This window comes from Salvelinus alpinus, chromosome 4, assembly GCF_045679555.1.
Source record: "Salvelinus alpinus chromosome 4, SLU_Salpinus.1, whole genome shotgun sequence".
Classification (NCBI taxonomy): Eukaryota; Metazoa; Chordata; class Actinopteri; order Salmoniformes; family Salmonidae; genus Salvelinus; species Salvelinus alpinus.
Genome location: NC_092089.1, coordinates 23844180 through 23870745, shown reverse-complemented (window position 1 = coordinate 23870745; position 26566 = coordinate 23844180). Strand labels below are relative to the sequence as shown.

Sequence of the window (26566 nt, the reverse complement as noted above, 5' to 3'; positions counted from 1 at the left end):
CCTGTTCTAATCTAAAACACTATCAGCCGCGGAACATCTTGCAGACTCGGGATCTGAGCAGCGTCACATTGTAGGTCGGGGACAGGAAGTAGAATTACCTGTAGCCATTTCAGGAAGTCTTCCTTCTACAGAAGCCATTCATCATACACTCTCTCTGATTAGATGATTCTGGCCCCATCATCATCTCAGGACATATTGCTAGGAACAGCGGCGTGTTGTCCAGAAACAATAGACCAGAGATTATAATACATCACCACATGCTGCGGAATAGAATTCTACTTGACAAATGTTGCCACGTTAAGAAGTAATAGACTAGCACACCAAAATGGAAGCTTTTTTGTGTGCAAATGTTGTTATTTCATATGAACTTCCTAGTAACCGCCAAGAGGTGGCCCTCTATCCTGTGTTTCAACTGTGGAGCAAAAACCGTGAGTCTCAGTGGCAGATAAAGCAGAGGGAAGTGAGAAACACATGATTGGTGGTAACAACGTGAAGTCAAATAGGACATCATTCACATAAATAGAGAAATATATTTACTTGTCCATGTAGTTCTGTCGGCAACATAATAATGACCCAATTAACGGACTAAAGTCAAGAATCACCAGCTGCCATTTTCCTATCTCTACATTTCCCTCTATACGTACCCAAGTAAAACACGATGACTAAATATTGAGGCTTGAGTGGCATAAAAACACATAAATCTTACAAACACACATGTACTGGTTGTGCACATTTTCTGAGAAACTGGCACTTTTTGAAAATTGCACTTGTCAGACATGATTCAATAAGGCATATTCTAATATTCACTAACTATATTGATTGTTTCTAAAAGAAGTGTGTTATCTTTTAAAGTGGCAATCAGCAGTTGAAACAATAACAAAGCTGCCTACCCACCCCTGGTTCAGTAAAAAGCTGAGGGATGGGACTGGAGAAATGTTATCACTTTCAAATTCATGGACAGAGCTATGGATGCAACGATTGACCATCCAATATAAAAAAGTATAGTTTTAACCATGTTTTGAGGCTATATAGTGTTTGTTTACATTCTTTGTTTCCACATATTGGAGTAAATACAATCTTATATTTAGGTTTGTGATGGAGAGCGACAGTTGAACTAAGCTGGTGAGACATTTAGAAGTTGTTCTTCAAGAATCGAATGGTACATATCATTAATGTATGAGTCCAAAAATGGATGTAGCAAATGCTGATTGCCCCTTTAAGGTGCTTTCATAAAGTACCATAAAGTACATTTCTAGCTCTATTTGTCTTTCCTATAAAAGGCTGGTCTGGTATATATTCCCCTGAGGAGGTCATTCAGGTCCACCCCCCGCCGACCCCTCTCTGTAGTGAAGTACATAGTAGTCGTGGACGTACATGAGCACGGCGATTGGCTGGCCAATGATGAGAGAGATCCATACGGCTGCGTTGCCATAGTTACCTCGGAGAAAACGCGCCACAAACCAGGCCAGCGGAAGCTGTAAGCCAAGGACTCCATTTAGTGAGTAAACAAACACAACATTCATTTTAATGAGTCAAAAACACCACCAGTAAATCATTTCAGACAATACATTTGTGGATTATAATTTCTCAGTTCTAAGATCTCACCTGAGCCATCATGCCCATAAAAGCCCATGGCCTCAGCATCTTCAGTGGAACACTGACCAGGTACTGTGAAGACAACATCAGCAACGTTAACTTTTAGTTTTCAAGAACAGTTTTCCACACAGCCATCTCCTTTATCCACAGCGAACAGGAAAATAATGTTTCCACTCCAGGCAGCTAACCTATGGAATGACACCTAGTTCGTACACTAGGAAAGGACATACAGGGAACTGAGGTAACAGACAGATAGCTAACCTATGGAATGACTGCTGGATGACTATCAAGCCTCACCTCATTGCTCTGATGGAGCTGACAGGACCTGCTGTGTGACCCTCTGATCTACAGATCCTAGTCTCCTGATCCCTCCTGGCATTACTCAGGGGATTGTGTGTGTATATGTGTGTGAGTGTGTGTGTGTGTGACACTAGGATCCCTCCTGTCATTACTCAGGGGATTGTGTGTGTATATGTGTGTGAGTGTGTGTGTGTGTGACACTAGGATCCCTCCTGTCATTACTCAGGGGAGAGGGGGAGACTGGTGTCCCGCAGGGCACTGTGGCGCTCCGCTCCTCTCTGCTCCGCTCGCTGTCCTCTGAAGGTCAGCGTTTAAAACAGCAGCAGCAGCCCCGTTTGTCTGTCTGTCCGGGATGGGGATGAGGAGCGGGAGGGAGCCGTATCTCTGTGAACCTGCTGACTGAACAGGCTCCTCACCGTACACTGCTCTTATCTCCTCCTCCAGAAGCACAGCAGCCTGATATGGCCTTGTGTTACACTCCTTTCCTCCTCCTCTCATCCCAGCTACACTAACGTCCCTCCAACACTGACCTTCGTCAATGATGAAGAGTGCTGGATATAAGCCAAGCGCACCCATTTGTGTGTGTGTGTGTGTGTGTGTGTGTGTGTGTGTGTGTGTCTGGACAACAGAGAAATATCCCCAGAAAGGGCCCTACTTTATAGCCACTGTGTAGTCTAGCCACTGTGTAGTATAGTCACTGTGTAGTACAGCCACTGTGTAGTATAGCCACTGTGTATTATAGCCACTGTGTAGTATAGCCACTGTGTATTATAGCCACTGTGCAGTATAGCCACTGTGTAGTATAGCCACTGTGTAGTATAGCCACTGTGTAATATAGCCACTGTGTATTATAGCCACTGTGTAGTATAGCCACTGTTTAGTATAGCCACTGTGCAGTATAGCCACAGTGTAGTATAGCCACTGTGTAGTATAGACACTGTGCAGTATAGCCACTGTGTAGTATAGCCACTGTGTAGTATAGCCACTGTGTAGTATAGCCACTGTGTAGTATAGCCGCTGTGTAGTATAGCCACTGTGCAGTATAGCCACTGTGTAGTATAGCCACTGTGTAGTATAGCCACTGTGTAGTATAGCCACTGTGTATTATATCCACTGTGTATTATAGCCACTGTGTAGTATAGCCACTGTGTAGTATAGCCACTGTGTATTATATCCACTGTGTATTATATCCACTGTGTATTATAGCCACTGTGTATTATAGCCACTGTGTATTATAGCCACCGTGCAGTATAGCCACTGTGTAGTATAGCCAATGTGTAGTATAGCCACTGTGTAGTATAGCCACTGTGTAGTATAGCCACTGTGTAGTATAGCCACTGTGTATTATATCCACTGTGTATTATAGCCACTGTGTATTATAGCCACTGTGTATTATAGCCACCGTGCAGTATAGCCACCGTGTAGTATAGCCACTGTGTAGTATAGCCACTGTGTAGTATAGCCACCGTGCAGTATAGCCACTGTGTATTATAGCCGCTGTGCAGTATAGCCACTGTGTAGTATAGCCACTGTGTAGTATAGTCACTGTGTAGTATAGCCACCGTGCAGTATAGCCACTGTGCAGTATAGCCACTGTGTAGTATAGCCACTGTGTAGTATAGCCACCGTGCAGTATAGCCACTGTGTAGTATAGCCACTGTGCAGTATAGCCACTGTGTAGTATAGCCACTGTGTAGTATAGTCACTGTGTAGTATAGCCACCGTGCAGTATAGCCACTGTGTAGTATAGCCACTGTGTAGTATAGCCACTGTGTAGTATAGCCACTGTGCAGTATAGCCACTGTGCAGTATAGCCACTGTGCAGTATAGACACTGTGTAGTATAGCCACTGTGTAGTATAGACACTGTGTAGTATAGTCACTGTGCAGTATAGCCACTGTGCAGTATAGCCACTGTGTAGTATAGACACTGTGTAGTATAGTCACTGTGCAGTATAGTCACTGTGTATTATAGCCACTGTGTAGTATAGCCACTGTGTAGTATAGCCACTGTGTAGTATAGTCACTGTGCAGTATAGCCACTGTGTAGTATAGTCACTGTGTAGTATAGCCACTGTGTAGTATAGCCACTGTGTATTATAGTCACTGTGTATTATAGCCACTGTGTAGTATAGCCACTGTGCAGTATAGCCACTGTGTAGTATAGCCACTGTGTAGTATAGCCACTGTGTAGTATAGCCACTGTGCAGTATAGCCACTGTGCAGTATAGCCACTGTGCAGTATAGCCACTGTGTAGTATAGCCACTGTGTAGTATAGCCACTGTGTATTATAGTCACTGTGTATTATAGTCACTGTGTATTATAGTCACTGTGTATTATAGTCACTGTGTAGTATAGCCACTGTACTGTCATGCAATAACTATATCTGTGGCCTTTAAAGTCTAATCTGACTAGCAATCTCAGCAATTATGAAACTGTAGTCTGATAAAATGCAGGATTTCTTCACAAATGGTATACATACTGTATATAGTCATTGTCTGATGAAAACCTTGGAAATACATTTTTGCCAATTTAAATTGTTTTACATTTATTGAAAGTGGTATCTAACCTCAATGTACTCTGAACATTTCATGTCTTTAGAACCAAGAACATGTATTCAAAATAGCTTGTAAATTGTCATAATTCTATATTTGTTGATGGAAAACATGTTTTTTTCTTTTTTTTTCTCTTTGAAAAGTTGATGTTTTGGCGAATGTATGTTTTGGTCAGACAGTGACGATATGAGCTGTAGTAGCAGCAGAGTATCATGGTTAAACACCAGCCTGATGAAGCTAACATTCTGTTTCACTTCACAAGGAATAGTAAAGATGAGCACAGCGGTCAGTCTGGTTTCACCCAGCTAGGAGCAGAGCACCTCACCTCATGAAAGAAGGCTGAAGCCAGGAACACTGCTGATTGGCCGAGCCACTTACTGACTCCACTCTTCAGCAGGGGCTTGTAGAAGTGGCTTTGGGAGAGAGAGGGAGCAACACGGGAGGACGCGTATCATCAAACACCTCACGGCAGCTTCAAACCAGCTCACAAATCCCCAATACATCCTCAATACATTTCTGCTCAGTATCCATTCCACTGATTCCGTACCATTGAATCATTTATAGGATCTCAATGTTACATACAGTATACTATGTATAGAATACATTGCATCTACTCACCGAAGGCACCACTTGTGTACTGGAATATTCCAGTTTTGCCAAAAGTATGTGATGGTCTCAGAGTTCCTGCAAGAAAGGGAAAAGTCTCCTAGTCATGTGAAGTGATGTATTTTACAGTGGGACATGCTATTGATATTTTACTTGTGCACATCTCAAATGATTACTTCTCCCTCTTAATAACATACTGGCAACAAACAATGGAACGTAACAAAATAGACCGTATTCATTTCCCCTACCACCAGTCTCTGTAAAACTCTCGGTCTCCAAATTGCAGGAGCTCAGCAATAAAGTTCAAGGACGAGTGGAAGAACCAGTAGAAGAATATCAACCAGAGAAGATGATTGGGCACCTGATGGGACAGAGAAGACAGGGGAATAATACTGTATCCAGGACAACATAAAACAACAATAGAACAACGGAACGGCCCAATACAATGTATATGTCATATCTCTCAAGGCCCAAGGGTACTATGAACCATGTTACCATGACCGCATTACCCCTGTGTTCTCTTGTGTACTTACGGCTAGTCTGAGTAGACGCTCCATCATCATAGGGAGGTCCATATCCTACAGGATCAGGATCAATGAAGAAAGAGAGATTGTATTGATAGAGAAAAATAGTTTTAAAAATGCTTTAAATGTAAATCATAAATGTACCAGTAATCCTACTTTACCTCCAATGGCTTCATAGAACTCTGAATAATGGGTATCATCCACTGGAGGAGGATAAGAGACCGATGAGGTGAATAAACAGCACAAATCATAAATAAAATGAGGTGCTTATTCTCAATAAATACATGTAGTCACTATACATAAGTCAATGTCAGTAGAAAACCTACCTGCTGTGTTAATGCCACCAATAACTGGGTGAAGAACAGCTGGGAAGAGATGATTTGTTACTTAGCATTTCTCCTCTAAATCCAACAAAAGAGCAATACTTGTGTGTGTGTGTGTGTGTGTGTGTGTGTGTGTGTGTGTGTGTGTGTGTGTGTGTGTGTGTGTGTGTGTGTGTGTGTGTGTGTGTGTGTGTGTGTGTGTGTGTGTGTGTGTGTGTGTGTGTGTGTGTGCGCGTGTGTGTGTGTGCAGGAAAAACGCTGTCTGCCTTTTAGCTTTGGATAAGTCTTGGGACCAGAGTGCACATCTCCACAGTACACCAATAAACCAAGCTAATCTTCTAATGGAGGTTCAGAGAAATTCACAATGGAAGTCGACATTGTTAAATAAGATACTTCTATCTGTTTGCTGTAGATGACTGTTTCAGATCATATTGAAGAGATCTGATGTTTCTGTATTTCTATAATGTGCTCCTTCACATGGGGCTAAACAGGAAGTTGTACATCTTCTTTTATACCCATAGCATAACATTGGGAAATAACCAGTAGGACAAAGCTGTGATAACATCAACTGTTCAGTCTAGTTTACAGAGTATAAAGCAGCGTATTAACAAACCAATGCAGAAAGGGTGATTGGGAACAGAACTCACCATTTCAAAAAGCCTCCTTAGCAGGAAGCTCATTCGAATCCGTGGAGACCGGGGGAAGTTTAATTCATAGCAGAGGGTTGGTGCAAAAACAAAATAATACAAATCTAAAAAGACAAAAGAGATTAGAAAGAAAGAGGGAAGTGAGAGAGATTAGAAAGAGAGAGACAGGAGAGAGAGAGAGAGAGTATTATTATAGTCTGATATAGTTCCAGTAGCAGGCTACAGCAGGATAGGTTGAGGCAGCAGTGATAAAAGTGGGGTCTGCTACAGCAGGATAGGTTGAGGCAGCAGTGATAAGAGTGGGGTCTGCTACAGCAGGATAGGTTGAGGCAGCAGTGATAAGAGTGGGGTCTGCTACAGCAGGATAGGTTGAGGCAGCAGTGATAAGAGTGGGGTCTGCTACAGCAGGATAGGTTGAGGCAGCGGTGATAAGAGTGGGGTCTGCTACAGCAGGATAGGTTGAGGCAGCAGTGATAAGAGTGGGTTCAAATACATGCATTTGACTATTTGTTATTTAAATGGGTTATGTGTATTTGAGTATTTCAAAAACAAATATTTTAATGGTTATTTGTAAAAACCAAATAGTCGACCAAATTGTATTTTAAAGTATTTTCTAATACTTATTTCAAATACTATTTTCAAATACATGGGTTAAATGCATGGGAGTGTATTTGAGTATCTCCAAATATATTCAAATATTCAACTACTTGTTTTTTCAAATAAAAGTTATCTGAATAGTTGTTTTGAAACGTTATTGAAACACCTGACATTGTATTTGAACCCAGGTCTTGGTCTACCTGGGATGGAATGTCCAACCTCTACTGACCTCTGAGGGTGAGATTTCCAGGATAGGAGACCTGATAGTCCCCTCCACTTCCGTTAGACCGTGGTATAGAGGAACCTGTAGAGGAGAGTACTAGCCATATTAAGTCAGCAATTAAACATGTATGATTCTCACAGTCACAATCACTCTACACGGAGAACAGCTTCTTGTGTACAGTCAACCAGCAGGTGGCAGTGCAGCAGTTAAGGATAGATGTGGATTGTAGTATTATGTGTGTGTGAGTGTGTGTGTGTTAATGTTTATGTGTAGAGGGTAACAGGAAAACGGTTTCCATTAAGGGTACATGTACAAACACGCAGCATCACCGCCTATGAAAAATTAGGTCACAGTTGCCATTTCCGTGGAGGCGAGTCAGAAATCTCATTAAGCCCTTTATTACTAGTCAAAGGTCAACGTAGAACCCAGGTGAGACAAACTCTCTAGACAAAGCAACTCTGGGAGTCAAAGGTCAATGTAGAACCCAGGTGAGACAAACTCTCTAGACAAAGCAACTCTGGGAGTCAAAGGTCAATGTAGAACCCAGGTGAGACAAACTCTCTAGACAAAGCAACTCTGGGAGTCAAAGGTCAACGTAGAACCCAGGTGACACAAACTCTCTAGACAAAGCAACTCTGGGAGTCAAAGGTCAACGTAGAACCCAGGTGACACCAACTCTCTAGACAAAGCAACTCTGGGAGTCAAAGGTCAACGTAGAACCCAGGTGACACAAACTCTCTAGACAAAGCAACTCTGGGAGTTGTCACAGAAGAGCTTAGAGGACGAGGGTTGAAATCAAACCTGTTATAACAATATTAGTTATTTTTCAAATACTTGATTGCCTGGCGCAATGGATAAAAAGGAATTGTCCCAAAAGTACATACTCCGCCCATCTGGCACTCCAGGCAGACTCAATCAAAATATAAAGTATTTGAAAAATCTCCCTCACACCGCACAAACTTCAAGAACAGACGTATCAGTAAAATCAGAAGCAGTGAATCCCAGAAAGCGTGAGCAGTATCGATAGTAAAAGCAGTACATCTGAAGTAATTAAAGTAGTAGCAGTGTTGTTGTTGGCCAGTTGCTGGTAGGGGGCATAGAGGACTGTGGAGACTGAGGACTTACATGAGAGGGAGCGTGCCAGGCTACGGGCTTTAGCATGGGGCATAGAGGACTGTGGAGACTGAGGACTTACATGAGAGGGAGCGGGCCAGGCTACGGGCTTTAGCATGGGGCATAGAGGACTGTGGAGACTGAGGACTTACATGAGAGGGAGCGGGCCAGGCTACAGGCTTTAGCATGGGGCATAGAGGACTGTGGAGACTGAGGACTTACATGAGAGGGAGCGGGCCAGGCTACGGGCTTTAGCATGGGGCATAGAGGACTGTGGAGACTGAGGACTTACATGAGAGGGAGCGGGCCAGGCTACGGGCTTTAGCATGGGGCATAGAGGACTGTGGAGACTGAGGACTTACATGAGAGGGAGCAGGCCAGGATACGGGCTTTAGCATGGGGCATAGAGGACTGTGAAGACTGAGGACTTACATGAGAGGGAGCGGGCCAGGCTACGGGCTTTAGCATGGGGCATAGAGGACTGTGGAGACTGAGGACTTACATGAGAGGGAGCGGGCCAGGCTACAGGCTTTAGCATGGGGCATAGAGGACTGTGGAGACTGAGGACTTACATGAGAGGGAGCGGGCCAGGCTACGGGCTTTAGCATGGGGCATAGAGGACTGTGGAGACTGAGGACTTACATGAGAGGGAGCGGGCCAGGCTACGGGCTTTAGCATGAGGCATAGAGGACTGTGGAGACTGAGGACTTACATGAGAGGGAGCGGGCCAGGCTACGGGCTTTAGCATGGGGCATAGAGGACTGTGGAGACTGAGGACTTACATGAGAGGGAGCGGGCCAGGCTACGGGCTTTAGCATGGGGCATAGAGGACTGTGGAGACTGAGGACTTACATGAGAGGGAGCGGGCCAGGCTACGGGCTTTAGCATGGGGCATAGAGGACTGTGGAGACTGAGGACTTACATGAGAGGGAGCAGGCCAGGCTACGGGCTTTAGCATGGGGCATAGAGGACTGTGGAGACAGGACTTACATGAGAGGGAGCGGGCCAGGCTACGGGCTTTAGCATGGGGCATAGAGGACTGTGGAGACTGAGGACTTACATGAGAGGGAGCGTGCCAGGCTACGGGCTTTAGCATGGGGCATAGAGGACTGTGGAGACTGAGGACTTACATGAGAGGGAGCGGGCCAGGCTACGGGCTTTAGCATGGGGCATAGAGGACTGTGGAGACTGAGGACTTACATGAGAGGGAGCGGGCCAGGCTACAGGCTTTAGCATGGGGCATAGAGGACTGTGGAGACTGAGGACTTACATGAGAGGGAGCGGGCCAGGCTACGGGCTTTAGCATGGGGCATAGAGGACTGTGGAGACTGAGGACTTACATGAGAGGGAGCGGGCCAGGCTACGGGCTTTAGCATGGGGCATAGAGGACTGTGGAGACTGAGGACTTACATGAGAGGGAGCGGGCCAGGCTACGGGCTTTAGCATGGGGCATAGAGGACTGTGAAGACTGAGGACTTACATGAGAGGGAGCGGGCCAGGCTACGGGCTTTAGCATGGGGCATAGAGGACTGTGGAGACTGAGGACTTACATGAGAGGGAGCGTGCCAGGCTACGGGCTTTAGCATGAGGCATAGAGGACTGTGGAGACTGAGGACTTACATGAGAGGGAGCGGGCCAGGCTACGGGCTTTAGCATGGGGCATAGAGGACTGTGGAGACTGAGGACTTACATGAGAGGGAGCGGGCCAGGCTACAGGCTTTAGCATGGGGCATAGAGGACTGTGGAGACTGAGGACTTACATGAGAGGGAGCGGGCCAGGCTACGGGCTTTAGCATGGGGCATAGAGGACTGTGGAGACTGAGGACTTACATGAGAGGGAGCGGGCCAGGCTACGGGCTTTAGCATGGGGCATAGAGGACTGTGGAGACTGAGGACTTACATGAGAGGGAGCGGGCCAGGCTACGGGCTTTAGCATGGGGCATAGAGGACTGTGAAGACTGAGGACTTACATGAGAGGGAGCGGGCCAGGCTACGGGCTTTAGCATGGGGCATAGAGGACTGTGGAGACTGAGGACTTACATGAGAGGGAGCGGGCCAGGCTACGGGCTTTAGCATGAGGCATAGAGGACTGTGGAGACTGAGGACTTACATGAGAGGGAGCGGGCCAGGCTACGGGCTTTAGCATGGGGCATAGAGGACTGTGGAGACTGAGGACTTACATGAGAGGGAGCGGGCCAGGCTACGGGCTTTAGCATGGGGCATAGAGGACTGTGGAGACTGAGGACTTACATGAGAGGGAGCGGGCCAGGCTACGGGCTTTAGCATGGGGCATAGAGGACTGTGGAGACTGAGGACTTACATGAGAGGGAGCGGGCCAGGCTACGGGCTTTAGCATGGGGCATAGAGGACTGTGGAGACAGGACTTACATGAGAGGGAGCGGGCCAGGCTACGGGCTTTAGCATGGGGCATAGAGGACTGTGGAGACTGAGGACTTACATGAGAGGGAGCGGGCCAGGCTACGGGCTTTAGCATGGGGCATAGAGGACTGTGGAGACTGAGGACTTACATGAGAGGGAGCGGGCCAAGCTACGGGCTTTAGCGTGGCTCATCTCTCTACACCACTTGTTCACATCTTTGTAGGAGTAGAGCTTCAGGAAGAGGACGGTGTACACTCCCAGAGCAGACGCTCCACCCACTGAGAACAAGAACAATGTGCAATGTTAAATATGAGCAATAGTTATGCAATATTTGCCATTAGAATTCACAGTCAAACATATTAAGTGTTGTATGCACAACAGTACAATACACAGTATCCATCAAATGGAGTGAATGACGTGGGTGTGGGTGGTTGTAAAGGATCTTGATGTGTAGTAGCACAGTGCGTTAAGTAGTATATTTAAGCAATAAGGCCCGAGGTGGTGTGGTATATGAACCGATATACCACAGCTAAGGCACAACACAAGGAGTGCCTGGATACAGCCTTTAGCCGTGGTATATTGGCCATATATCACAATCTCCCGAGGTGCCTTGCTATTATAAACTGTTTACTGACGTAATTAGAGCAGTAAAAATAAATGTTGTGTCATACCTGTGGTATACGGTCTGATATACCACGGCTGTCAGCCAATCAGAATTCAGGGCTCGAACCACACAGTTTATAATATGGTACAGTCAACTTGAGGTATTCAACATGCATATCACACTGTAGAACAGAAAAGAATGAAACCAACCCTCTGATTCCCAGTTAGCGAAGACGTTGGCTTTGATGTGTAGCTAACAAACAGGCCCTAACAAGAAGCTGAGGAATGCTGCCCACCTGGCTCTTACTGTCCTTATCTAGGGCTATCCATATATGTCAAGAGTTACAACACTCACCATCCTCTCCTTGTCTATCACACAAGATGAACGACTGGGAACACAGAGTCCACTCACGTTCAACCAACTACCAGCGCTACCGCCCGAGGTCCAGGGAAACCTGGCGAGGCCCCCCGGTCAATCTAACAGACTAGTACTGCTTTATCAACAGCGGACATATGCTGCATGGAAATGGGCCGTGCTGGTTACCTAGTAGATGGCATGGGCACAGAGAGAAAGACAGAGACTGTCTCCCTCGCCAAGAGGAGCATCCGTGGCCCTCTCCCCTGACCTTGATGTATAAACAGTAGCTCTGCATGAGGTACAAGAGACAGATGGTACATCTTTGTCCGTTCCCGTGGCGACGGCAGATGAGGAGAAAGAAAGACTTTTGGGTAAGGAAGGAAACTGTAGCTACGCAGTCAACGCCCAGGGAAATATCATCTGATTTGTGAGAGGTAAAATGAAGATCTTAAAGACACTAAGACACAAGACCTTCCTATTCTCCTCTAAGAGGAATGATTACTAAAAACTCATGACTGTAGCTTCACCTTTGTCTTTATGCGTGTACAGATGTAGGATCTTAATTTGAGCCAGTTTGCTACAGTAGGAAAATAATCCTGCAGCAAAAGGAAATTATTATTATTATTATGTGGACATTTGTGTAGGGGTTGATCCATTTTTCATAAGGGAAAATCAAGTCTGAAATGCTAAAGTGGAAATGACAAACTTCAGAAATACACAAGTTATACATTTCCTTTATTGCAGGAAAATTCTCCAGCAAAAGGGTGAACAAACTAAGATCCTACATTTGTAAATATAAAACTGCGGGTAAAGAACAACATCACAGACAGTTAATATCATCTTGTGTTTGTGGTCAGTTTCCTAAGTTCTGAGACATGTGTAGCCATGAGAGACTCAGTTAGCTGTTGTATGTCACCAGATGCCATGCTGGCTAGCAACCAGCTTGATGAAGACAGGCAGAGCTGACCTGACATTGACCTGTCTCTCAGCCACTCCTCTTTTGGCCTCATATCCACCTCACTCCTTACTTCCTCTCCCTGTGAGCCAACTGGGACTGATCAAACACTGCCCAACTGATTCCATTCAGATAAAATCACACACTTGGATAATATAATACTACATGAACTACACATTAATGACCAACTGATTCTATTAATATAAAATCACATACTTGGATAATATAATACAACACTAACTACACATTAATGACCAACTAGATAATATAATACTACATTAACTACACATTAATGACCAACTGATTCTATTAATATAAAATCACATACTTGGATAATATAATACTACACTAACTACACATTAATGACCAACTGGATAATATAATACTACATTAACTACACATTAATGACCAACTAGATAATATAATACTACATTAACTACACATTAATGACCAACTGATTCCATAATATAAAATAACATACTTGGATAATATAATACTACACTAACTACACATTAATGACCAACTGGATAATATAATACTACACTAACTACACATTAATGACCAACTGATTCCATAATATAAAATCACATACTTGGATAATATAATACTACATGAACTACACATTAATGACCAACTGATTCTATTAATATAAAATCACATACTTGGATAATATAATACAACACTAACTACACATTAATGACCAACTAGATAATATAATACTACATTAACTACACATTAATGACCAACTGATTCCATAATATAAAATCACATACTTGGATAATATAATACTACACTAACTACACATTAATGACCAACTGGATAATATAATACTACACTAACTACACATTAATGACCAACTAGATAATATAATACTACATGAACTACACATTAATGACCAACTGATTCCATAATATAAAATCACATACTTGGATAATATAATACTACACTAACTACACATTAATGACCAACTGATTCCATTAATATAAAATCACATACTTGAATAATATACTACTACACTAACTACACATTAATGACCAACTGGATAATATATTACTACATTAACTACACATTAATGACCAACTGATTCCATTAATATAAAAACACATACTTGGATAATATAATACTACACTAACTACACATTAATGACTAAATAGATCATTTAATACGGCATTAACTACACATTAATGACCAACTGGATAATATAATACTACATTAACTACACATTAATGACCAACTGGATAATATAATACTACATCAACTACACATTAATGACCAACTGGATAATATAATACTACATAAACTACACATTAATGACCAACTGGATAATATAATACTACATTAACTACACATTGATGACCAACTAGATAATATAATACTACATTAACTACACATTAATGACCAACTGGATAATATAATACTACATTAACTACACATTGATGACCAACTAGATAATATAATACTACATTAACTACACATTAATGACCAACTGGATAATATAATACTACATTAACTACACATTAATGACCAACTGGATAATATAATACTACATTAACTACACATTAATGACCAACTGGATAATATAATACTACATCAACTACACATTAATGACCAACTGGATAATATAATACTACATAAACTACACATTAATGACCAACTGGATAATATAATACTACATGAACTACACATTAATGACCAACTAGATAATATAATACTACATTAACTACACATTAATGACCAACTGGATAATATAATACTACATTAACTACACATTAATGACCAACTGGATAATATAATACTACATTAACTACACATTGATGACCAACTAGATAATATAATACTACATTAACTACACATTAATGACCAACTGGATAATATAATACTACATTAACTACACATTAATGACCAACTGGATAATATAATACTACATTAACTACACATTAATGACCAACTGGATAATATAATACTACATTAACTACACATTAATGACTAAATAGATCATTTAATACGGCATTAACTACACATTAATGACCAACTGGATAATATAATACTACATCAACTACACATTAATGACCAACTGGATAATATAATACTACATAAACTACACATTAATGACCAACTGGATAATATAATACTACATTAACTACACATTGATGACCAACTAGATAATATAATACTACATTAACTACACATTAATGACCAACTGGATAATATAATACTACATTAACTACACATTGATGACCAACTGGATAATATAATACTACATTAACTACACATTAATGACCAACTAGATAATATAATACTACATTAACTACACATTAATGACCAACTGGATAATATAATACTACATGAACTACACATTAATGACCAACTGGATAATATAATACTACATTAACTACACATTGATGACCAACTGGATAATATAATACTACATTAACTACACATTAATGACCAACTAGATAATATAATACTACATTAACTACACATTAATGACCAACTGGATAATATAATACTACATTAACTACACATTAATGACCAACTGGATAATATAATACTACATTAACTACACATTAACGACCAACTGGATAATATAATACTACATTAACTACACATTGATGACCAACTGGAAAATATAATACTACATTAACTACACATTAATGACCAACTGGAAAATATAATACTACATTAACTACACATTAACGGCCAACTAGATAATATAATACTACATTAACTACACATTAATGACCAACTGGATAATATAATACTACATTAACTACACATTAATGACCAACTGGATAATATAATACTACATTAACTACACATTAATGACCAACTGGATAATATAATACTACATCAACTACACATTAATGACCAACTGGATAATATAATACTACATGAACTACACATTAATGACCAACTGGATAATATAATACTACATTAACTACACATTAATGACCAACTGGATAATATAATACTACATGAACTACACATTAATGACCAACTAGATAATATAATACTACATTAACTACACATTAATGACCAACTAGATAATATAATACTACATAAACTACACATTAATGACCAACTAGATAATATAATACTACATAAACTACACATTAACGACCAACTGGATAATATAATACTACATTAACTACACATTGATGACCAACTAGATAATATAATACTACATTAACTACACATTGATGACCAACTAGATAATATAATACTACATTAACTACACATTAATGACCAACTGGATAATATAATACTACATTAACTACACATTAATGACCAACTGGATAATATAATACTACATTAACTACACATTAATGACCAACTGGATAATATAATACTACATAAACTACACATTAATGACCAACTGGAAAATATAATACTACATTAACTACACATTAATGACCAACTGGAAAATATAATACTACATTAACTACACATTAATGACCAACTGGATAATATAATACTACATTAACTACACATTAATGACCAACTGGATAATATAATACTACATTAACTACACATTAATGACCAACTGGATAATATAATACTACATAAACTACACATTGATGACCAACTGGATAAAATAATACTACATTAACTACACATTAATGACCAACTGGATAATATAATACTACATTAACTACACATTGATGACCAACTGGATAATATAATACTACATTAACTACACATTAATGACCAACTGGATAATATAATACTACATAAACTACACATTGATGACCAACTGGAAAATATAATACTACATTAACTACACATTAACGGCCAACTAGATAATATAATACTACATTAACTACACATTAATGACCAACTGGATAATATAATACTACATTAACTACACATTAATGACCAACTGGATAATATAATACTACATTAACTACACATTGATGACCAACTAGATAATATAATACTACATTAACTACACATTAATGACCAACTGGATAATATAATACTACATTAACTACACATTAATGACCAACTGGATAATATAATACTACATAAACTACACATTGATGACCAACTAGATAATATAATACTACATTAACTACACATTGATGACCAACTGGATAATATAATACTACATTAACTACACATTAATGACCAACTGGATAATATAATACTACATAAACTACACATTGATGACCAACTAGATAATATAATACTACATAAACTACACATTGATGACCAACTGGATAATATAATACTACATTAACTACACATTAATGACCAACTGGAAAATATAATACTACATTAACTACACATTGATGACCAACTGGATAATATAATACTACATTAACTACACATTAATGACCAACTGGATAATATAATACTACATTAACTACACATTAATGACCAACTGGATAATATAATACTACATTAACTACACATTGATGACCAACTAGATAATATAATACTACATTAACTACACATTAATGACCAACTGGATAATATAATACTACATTAACTACACATTAATGACCAACTGGATAATATAATACTACATAAACTACACATTGATGACCAACTAGATAATATAATACTACATTAACTACACATTGATGACCAACTGGATAATATAATACTACATTAACTACACATTAATGACCAACTGGATAATATAATACTACATAAACTACACATTGATGACCAACTAGATAATATAATACTACATTAACTACACATTGATGACCAACTGGATAATATAATACTACATTAACTACACATTAACGGCCAACTAGATAATATAATACTACATTAACTACACATTAATGACCAACTGGATAATATAATACTACATTAACTACACATTGATGACCAACTGGATAATATAATACTACATTAACTACACATTAATGACCAACTGGATAATATAATACTACATAAACTACACATTAATGACCAACTGGATAATATAATACTACATTAACTACACATTAATGACCAACTGGATAATATAATACTACATTAACTACACATTAATGGCCAACTAGATAATATAATACTACATAAACTACACATTAATGACCAACTGGATAATATAATACTACATTAACTACACATTAATGACCAACTGGATAATATAATACTACATTAACTACACATTAACGGCCAACTGGATAATATAATACTACATTAACTACACATTAACGGCCAACTAGATAATATAATACTACACTACTGTAACTTCTGTAATGCAACTGATTCCATTAATATAAACTCTTACAGGGGTAGATCATAGAATACCACACTAAAGTCATTTCATTCAGACAGAATTACACACTTAAATGTCGACACACTAACTATGCTAATGTGGTGAAGACACAGAGACACACTAACTAAACTAATAGTGAAGACACACAAAGACACACTGACTAAACTAATAGTGAAGACACACAGACACACTAACTAAACTAATAGTGAAGACACACAGAGACACACTAAATAAACTAACAGTGAAGACACAGAGAAACACTAACTTAAACTAATAGTGAAGACACAGAGACACACTAACTAAACTAATAGAGAAACACATAGACACACTAGATTCAGATACAGTTTAGTTTTTTCTGAAAAGCAGGATTTGCTATACAGATGTAGGATCTTAATTTGAGCCAGTTTGCTACTGCAGGGAAAAACATACTTCAGCAACAGGAAATGTAATTGATTATGTGGATTATAATTAAAGAAAAACTCCACTCAGAAACTCTCCTTTGTTATTTTTTTCATTCATCCACAGTTGATACAGTCCCAAAATGTTTTACATGTCAGCAGTCAAGTTTTCAAGATATTGGACTTTCAAGAAGCAAAGTGTCACTGGCCACATCATGATGATGATGCAAAACGGAAGGTTCTCCTGCAACAGGGCGATCAAATTAAGATCCTACATCTGTAGGCTGATGAGAACACATACAGCAGTACCTGGAGTCATGGACTTCACCATTAGTACGATAGCCACCGGGAAGCACAGTGTGACTGACAGGTTAATGGAATGAACCAGCAGCCCAACACGTTCACTGAAGCAGCCCTGGAGGGACAGAAGAACTGCACGTTAAGGCTGCAGGAAGCAGGGGTGTGAGGGGGCTGCAGCACCCCCTGAGAAATCACAACATATTTATATATTTTAAATCATTAAATAAAAATCACAAAAGTAGTGCACTGGGCCTTTAATAGATCTGTATTAGCGGACTGATATAGCCGTCTGCAGCGCAGGCAAAACTTTTTTTATAACAATAACAGCAACAATGGTAAGCACATCAGAATGAAACTCACCACTGAGAGCCTTCGCTCTGTGTACAAAGCTGCCACTATAAACACGTTGGACACTGGAAGGAAAGACGAGACAAATGATGTCGGTTATCAAATAAATGTTACCAAACAAACACACGACAAGCATGGCGAGTTAACATATACAAGGGAGATGATACGATGATAAAATAAGACCTTATGTTGTTCCTCCCTACAGTGCTGAGGGGAGGGGGGGTCCACCACTGCCCTGTTAAGATAAACCTGCTGTCACAGCATCAGCTTCTGGGACAAATGAGGCAGCACAAACACAGCATATGTGTTGCATAGACCACCTGCTACTACTGCACTGTTACTGTCCTACTGCAGGACTGGCAGGGGAGCTCTGCAGTGGAGAGGAAACACACACTTAAGAAAACACAAACACGCATGAGAACGGACACAAACACACATGCGTATGCATGAGCATGCACACACGAACATGGTTGTATGCACACACAGAAAGAAATGAAAGGCTCAACTATTTTGAATCGTGGGATTATCTAACTAGCTGCAGGGCTGCCTCTCGCTCCATACCATATCATGTGACCTGGTCTTTGGAATAATGTTTTTCTGCTGTGTTTTGAAGGATACATCATAGAATCAATTCTAAAGGCCTACACTATTCACAATGTCAAAGGCCTGATGGAATAGGTTGAGGTGGACTTTTATGGAAACCAACCCTCAATAAAACAAAGAATAAAATACAGTAGGTGTCTGTCTCTAACGCCTTGGCAACTTCTGTGGAAACCAACCTTCAATAAAACAGAGAATAAAATACAGTAGGTGTCTGTCTCTAACGCCTTGGCAACTTCTGTGGAAACCAACCTTGAATAAAACAGAGAATAAAATACAGTAGGTGTATGTCTCTAATGCCTTGGCAACTTCTGTGGAAACCAACCTTCAATAAAACAGAGAATAAAATACAGTAGGTGTCTGTCTCTAACGCCTTGGCAACTTCTGTGGAAACCAACCTTGAATAAAACAGAGAATAAAATACAGTAGGTGTCTGTCTCTAACGCCTTGGCAACTTCTGTGGAAACCAACCTTGAATAAAACAGAGAATAAAATACAGTAGGTGTCTGTCTCTAACGCCTTGGCAACTTCTGTGGAAACTAACCTTCAATAAAACAGAGAATAAAATACAGTAGGTGTCTGTCTCTAATGCCTTGGCAACTTCTGTGGAAACCAACCTTCAATAAAACAGAGAATAAAATACAGTAGGTGTCTGTCTCTAACGCCTTGGCAACTTCTGTGGAAACCAACCTTCAATAAAACAGAGAATAAAATACAGTAGGTGTCTGTCTCTAACGCCTTGGCAACTTCTGTGGAAACCAACCTTCAATAAAACAGAGAATAAAATACAGTAGGTGTCTGTCTCTAATGCCTTGGCAACTTCTGTGGAAACCAACCTTCAATAAAACAGAGAATAAAATACAGTAGGTGTCTGTCTCTAATGCCTTGGCAACTTCTGTGGAAACCAACCTTCAATAAAACAGAGAATAAAATACAGTAGGTGTCTGTCTCTAACGCCTTGGCAACTTCTGTGGAAACCAACCTTGAATAAAACAGAGAATAAAATACAGTAGGTGTCTGTCTCTAACGCCTTGGCAACTTCTGTGGAAACCAACCTTGAATAAAACAGAGAATAAAATACAGTAGGTGTCTGTCTCTAACGCCTTGGCAACTTCTGTGGAAACCAACCTTGAATAAAACAGAGAATAAAATACAGTAGGTGTCTGTCTCTAACGCCTTGGCAACTTCTGTGCCTGGCTCACAATCAGAACAAGTGCTTGAGCTTAACTGATACTACAGCCAATAAAACAGACACTGGATCACGCGTCAATGACTACAAGTGTTAATAAAATAAATATGCTGCAATGCATATAAAACCAGTGCCTTCTGAGGGCGTCATTGTCTGCTATGCCCCTGTACTGTACTGTATAGGGAGTCCCTTGTCCCATAGTCCTTCTCTCAGTACTGTACTGTATAGGGAGTCCCTTGTCCCATAGTCCTTCTCTCAGTACTGTACTGTATAGGCAGTCCCTTGTCCCATAGTCCTTCTCTCAGTACTGTACTGTATAGGGAGTCCCTTGTCCCATAGTCCTTCTCTCAGTACTGTACTGTATAGGGAGTCCCTTGTCCCATAGTCCTTCTCTCAGTACTGTACTGTATAGGGAGTCCCTTGTCCCATAGTCCTTCTATCTATATTGTACTGTATAGGGAGTCCCTTGTCCCATAGTCCTTCTCTCTGTACTGTACTGTATAGGGAGTCCCTTGTCCCATAGTCCTTCTCTCAGTACTGTACTGTATAGGGAGTCCCTTGTCCCATAGTCCTTCTCTCTGTACTGCAGGCCCATAAAATAGGCCAGGGGGATGGACCTCAGGAGATGGCTGCAGCAGGACAGCCTGTAATGACCTGCCTACAGATCTAGTGTGTAGGGGGAGTGATAGTGTGTAAGGGGGAGTGATCAAGTGTGTAGGGTCTGGGGGAATGATAGTGATAGTTTGTTGGGAGAGTGATCTAGTGCGTAGGGGGAGTGAGGGGGGAATATCCAGAAGGACCCTAAATGACATGCTAGAGCAGAGTAAAGTCCACGTACCGATAACAAGGCACGCTGCAGGCATGTTGTAGGGGTCCTTTATGAATAGAGAAACCACTTGTATTGGGTCCACTAGAATACCATACCTAGAAAAACAGAACACTGTGGTTAGACACTCAGAGCTCAGCTGAATCAAACCACATTCTTATTTTATATCTCGTGTGTTTTTGTTCTACCCTGTTATTTTTAGTATTACATTGTTATTGATTACTGCATTGTTGGGATTAGAGTTTTCAAGAAAGGCATTTCACTGTACTTGTTCATGTGACATTAAAAGTTAACTTGAAACATTTCAGCCTTTCAGTTTTCAGAATGCTGCGAGTGTAAGTGATGCAGCATGTTTGAGTGAATCAGGCACAGAACCTCCTATCTTACTTTACAGTAATACATCACAATGTACCCTCCTTGCACGTCTCTGAAAACGGGGCCTTTACTTCCAACCGTCAAATGACAGCCATAAGACTACACTCTCCTTTCCCCCTCTTCTCTTATGGCAAGCTTCTCATAACATACTGTACTTACTTTAAAAGGTTTTCCAAGAACAGACGGGCATTGCTTAAGACCTACAACAAAAGAGGGCTTGTAAATTCATTGCATCCTTGAAAATACAGTTTGTTTCACTTGGTACAAGCATACATTCTGTCACGGCTGTTGAAAGGAGAGGACCAAGGTGCAGCGTGGTGAGCGTACATTTTCTTTATTAAATAAAAATGACGCCGAACAAAACAATAAGCAATACAAAACAAACCGTGAAGCTCAAAGGCTATGTGCCCTAAACAAAGTCAACCTCCCACCAACACAGGTGGAAAAGGGCTACCTAAGTATGGTTCTCAATCAGAGACAACAATAGACAGCTGCCTCTGATTGAGAACCATACCAGGCCAAACACATAGAAAAGGACAACATAGAAATAAAGAAACTAGAATGCCCACCCTATATACCTCAGTAAACCCTTTAAGGGCAGTAGACTGTAACACGTTACACTATACCTCAGTAAACCCTTTAAGGGCAGTAGACTGTAACACGTTACACTATACCTCAGTAAACCCTTTAAGGGCAGTAGACTGTAACACGTTACACTATACCTCAGTAAACCCTTTACGGGCAGTTTGGTTTAGTTCATTTCTATGCACTAGACAGGACTAGACATCTGATGATGATAATGATAACTCTGTTCAATGTATTGCACATTGTGCAGTGATGAGCATCTAAAAAGTCCACATCGGTAGCTAAAACGAAGGATTAAATTGAAACTTCAGCTGGAGAAAAATCCAAGTCGGTTGCTGAGGTGAAGGATTACATTGAAGCCTTAGTGGGGAGGAAACTCCATCTGTAGCTCATTGCTATGAGCTGAATGGCACAGTTGCTAGGGTGACAACTGTGGTTGAAGCTGGAGGAATTGTTGCATTTTCATTGTGGTTTTCGTTGCACTTGCCTATGAATCACATTATTATGAGCAGTACTGACGTCAAACGGAAGAACCAAGGACACGGGTGGTTCCTAATGCTGTGAGATTCTCGCTAGTGTTTACAGAACAACTGGTTCTGAGAGATTAGGATCAGGACCTGCAATTGTAACAGTAAGCAACTGTAACAAATGGATGACTGCAGTGTAGACGTTATTATGAGTACATGTTGCAATGATTGCTAAGGCATACTAATATTAAAGTGTGTATACTTATTTAAAATGTAGCTAGTTTTGTACCTGTCTATTATTTATTTTTTAACTAAAAAAAACTGTCTATTAATGTTATGTATTGTCATTTTATGTAGTTCTGGCCTTCAGCTGTAATGGTCTATTAATGTCATGTTTTATGTGAACCACAGGAAGGGTAGCTGCAGCTTTGGCTCTAGATAATGGAGATCCTAATAAAATACCAAATACAGTACTATTTGTGGAACTCATCTTGACAGCTAAAAGATGAAGTGTTTGCAAGTTAAGATAATCACCCTCTTGATTTTTAGGTCTGTCTTGTGATTCTCTCCCTCCCTCGTTGAACATTTTTCATTTTGGATTGTAATTTCTTATTATCGAATACAAAGACTTCTCCACGTTCAACGGGAATTTGACAAGAAGTTCAAAGAATGAACAAAGTACTGTGATGACCAAATGATCTTGTTTCAGAGAGTGGATTATCAACAGTTTTAGAAATGTGAATTTCTTCTCCACGGCTTTGATGAAGGGGACTAAGCTGGCGGTGCTCTAGATTTGACGTGAATTCAGATCAACGAACTAGCTGTTGCAGAATGATTACTTTAGATAGAATCTCAATACCATATTTCCCCACAATAGTTACACATCTAAATGTCAGTGTGCTATTCTAAGGGAATGGTACCACCATGTTTCCCTTAGCATCATCAAACAATCCTTGAACTCCAACATCTCTCTCTAAAGAGTAAAATAATGGTTTATGTGGTTGTATTGAGACTCACTGAGAGCTAGAGGAATGGGAATGTCCTGCTGTTTCCTATCCTCTCACAAACTGACTTCAAAGCCAAACTGAATTAGCAAAACACAAGGTTATTAACAAAGTGATTAGCTAACTATATAGCTAAGCGTTACGTGTCCTACTTTAGGATTGGACAGAATAGTCTAGTCCAGCAACAGTAAGTGCCGCGGCACAAGTGCCAATGTACCTCTACTATCCTGCGTCTAGTAAGTTTAGCCTAAAGGAATCTTACAAAATATCAGAGTATTACATGAAAGCAGGATGACCTTGGCCTCACCTCAATCCACATCACCTCCTTTTGCAGCAAAATCATTAAAAGACAAAAGAATATGATGAGAAATATGATTTTGTCTCACTTTCACTGTAATCTTGCTAAACTAAAAGAACAGGAACACAGAGCAGCCTCGGGCTAGATATATAATCCTCTTGAGGTGTTCTGAATAAGTGTCTGGTGTCATTAAACACTGTGTTTTCAGGCTCAGCGTGGGATGAATATGCCTTCTGGTGAGACCTGGGGGCACACACCCACCACCGCACAGTGATGCTCTCTGATCGACTCCTCTTGTAGGAGGTAAGCCAGTTAAAACAAATTCTTATTTACAATCACGGCCTACACTGGCCAAACCCGGACGACGCTGGGCACCTAGCCTACGGGACTCCCAATCACGGCTGGTTGTGATACACCGGTTGTGATACACCGGCCAAACACAAACGACGCGGTGCCAATTGGCGCCTGCCCTATGGGACTCCCAATCACAGCCGTTTGTGATGCAGCCTGGATTCGAACCAGGGTGTCTGTAGTGACGCCTCTAGCCTTAGACCCATGCGCCACTCGGGAGCCCCTATGTGTTAAAGTCTACAGTCACTACAGACACCCTGGTCTAAGCCCTGTTTAAGATGGGCGGTAGTGGTAGTGTTTTACTAAGCTATATGGAATTGTTTTAAGAAGGTCATACCAAGGATCATTTTTCTATTTGATTTAGAATTTTATGACCCATTGAGGTATAAAAATTTAAAATGTTAAAATATTAGATGTTTTTTTGTTTTGTTGCCTTACTGCAATTTGCCCATACAAACGCATTTAATAACAGATTCACTACATGGAACAACAGATAGTCCCCCCAAAGAATCTAAAGGAAGTTTGTTCTGAAGTTTCTGTCCTATATCTGAGAGATATACTGTAAACTATATATATATGTTTGTTTTTTACATGTATAACCCCTTATTTTGGCACTAAACAGTCTAAGCCCTGTCTAAACCGGGGTTCTACTAAGCTATATGGAATTGTTTTAAGAAGGTCATACCATGGATCATTATTCTATTTGATTTAGAATTTTAAGACCCCTTGAAGTATCAAAAATGTAATTTTTTTACAAAATTATTTGATGAATAATTTTAATTTTGCCTTACTGCTATTAGCCCATACAAACGCACTGTGTAACATATTCACTACATGGAACAACATAGTCCCCCCCCAAAATGATTAGGTATTAAGATGTAGCCTAAGAGGGAAACCTAGCCAGTGATTGTAGTGTTTACACTGACCTGAGTGTTGTTGAGCAGACTGGAGAATTAACTGAGACTCTCATTGTGACTTTGCAGAAGAAAACTTACCAGCATGACAACACACCAGTTGAGGACTCCTCTGTAGTTTCTGTAACCACTGGCAGAGCTCAGCAGGGACTCCTGCAACCTGTGGCAACTGAGGCGTGAAGAGACATGGGATAGCTTGAATACGTGCACACTCATTTACTGTACTGTACTACAGCTATAGTTAACTGATCTGAAATACCCTTCCCAAATGACGTCCGCAACACACCACCGACTTCCCTTCGAGATTTGAATGTTTTAAATGTACCCCTTTTTATCACCAATTTGACATATGGCCTATTGGACCAGCATTGGTGACATATAGACAATGCGAAGTGGTTTTAAAAGTACATCATTAATTCTACGCCATTATAAATAACTGTTCATAAGGGACAATTGCACAAGTGGGTGAAGTAATAAATACAGCCGCGATCTGTTTTCCCTGGCATAAATTCACCCCACTATAACGACACGTCTGGGTTTTGTTAGTTTATGCCTCACCTCTGTCTATCACTAGGAACATTTATTCGTTTCTTCCTTTCTTTTGACGTGGTTACCATGTTGCCGCTGCCACCGTGGCCGTTAATACTCTCATCAACCGCTGACCGCCCATTCACTTGTTTCAAAGTAACACATTTTCCAGTGGATATAGTGGCTCTTCTTTTGCGGATAAGGGCCCCTGTTTCTTCCATGATATCGCCAATCTTCAGAGCTCTAGATGAATTTGACGTCTAGCCTACTTTGCAGGCAGCTATAACACATGCCCACTATTGCCAAACATCACACTGTCAGACAGAGCAAGAGGAAGTTGGGATTACAAAACGCGATACTGTCAA

At 40.5% G+C, this 26566-nt stretch overlaps 1 protein-coding gene across 1 annotated transcript; it reads right to left on the bottom strand.

The window, feature by feature from the left end:
* Positions 1-516: 516 nt before the first annotated feature.
* Positions 517-26566, bottom strand: dgat1b (diacylglycerol O-acyltransferase 1b). Its single transcript, XM_071396136.1, has 17 exons — positions 26232-26566; positions 25755-25842; positions 22214-22254; positions 21692-21777; positions 19077-19129; positions 18726-18831; positions 11013-11141; positions 7378-7452; positions 6552-6655; positions 5908-5946; positions 5743-5784; positions 5591-5635; positions 5306-5418; positions 5070-5135; positions 4777-4864; positions 1606-1668; positions 517-1475 (listed from the first exon to the last, which is right to left on the bottom strand). Exons 1-17 carry the CDS (start codon positions 26420-26422, stop codon positions 1311-1313), a joined length of 1494 nt encoding a protein of 497 aa, XP_071252237.1. The 5' UTR covers positions 26423-26566; the 3' UTR covers positions 517-1310.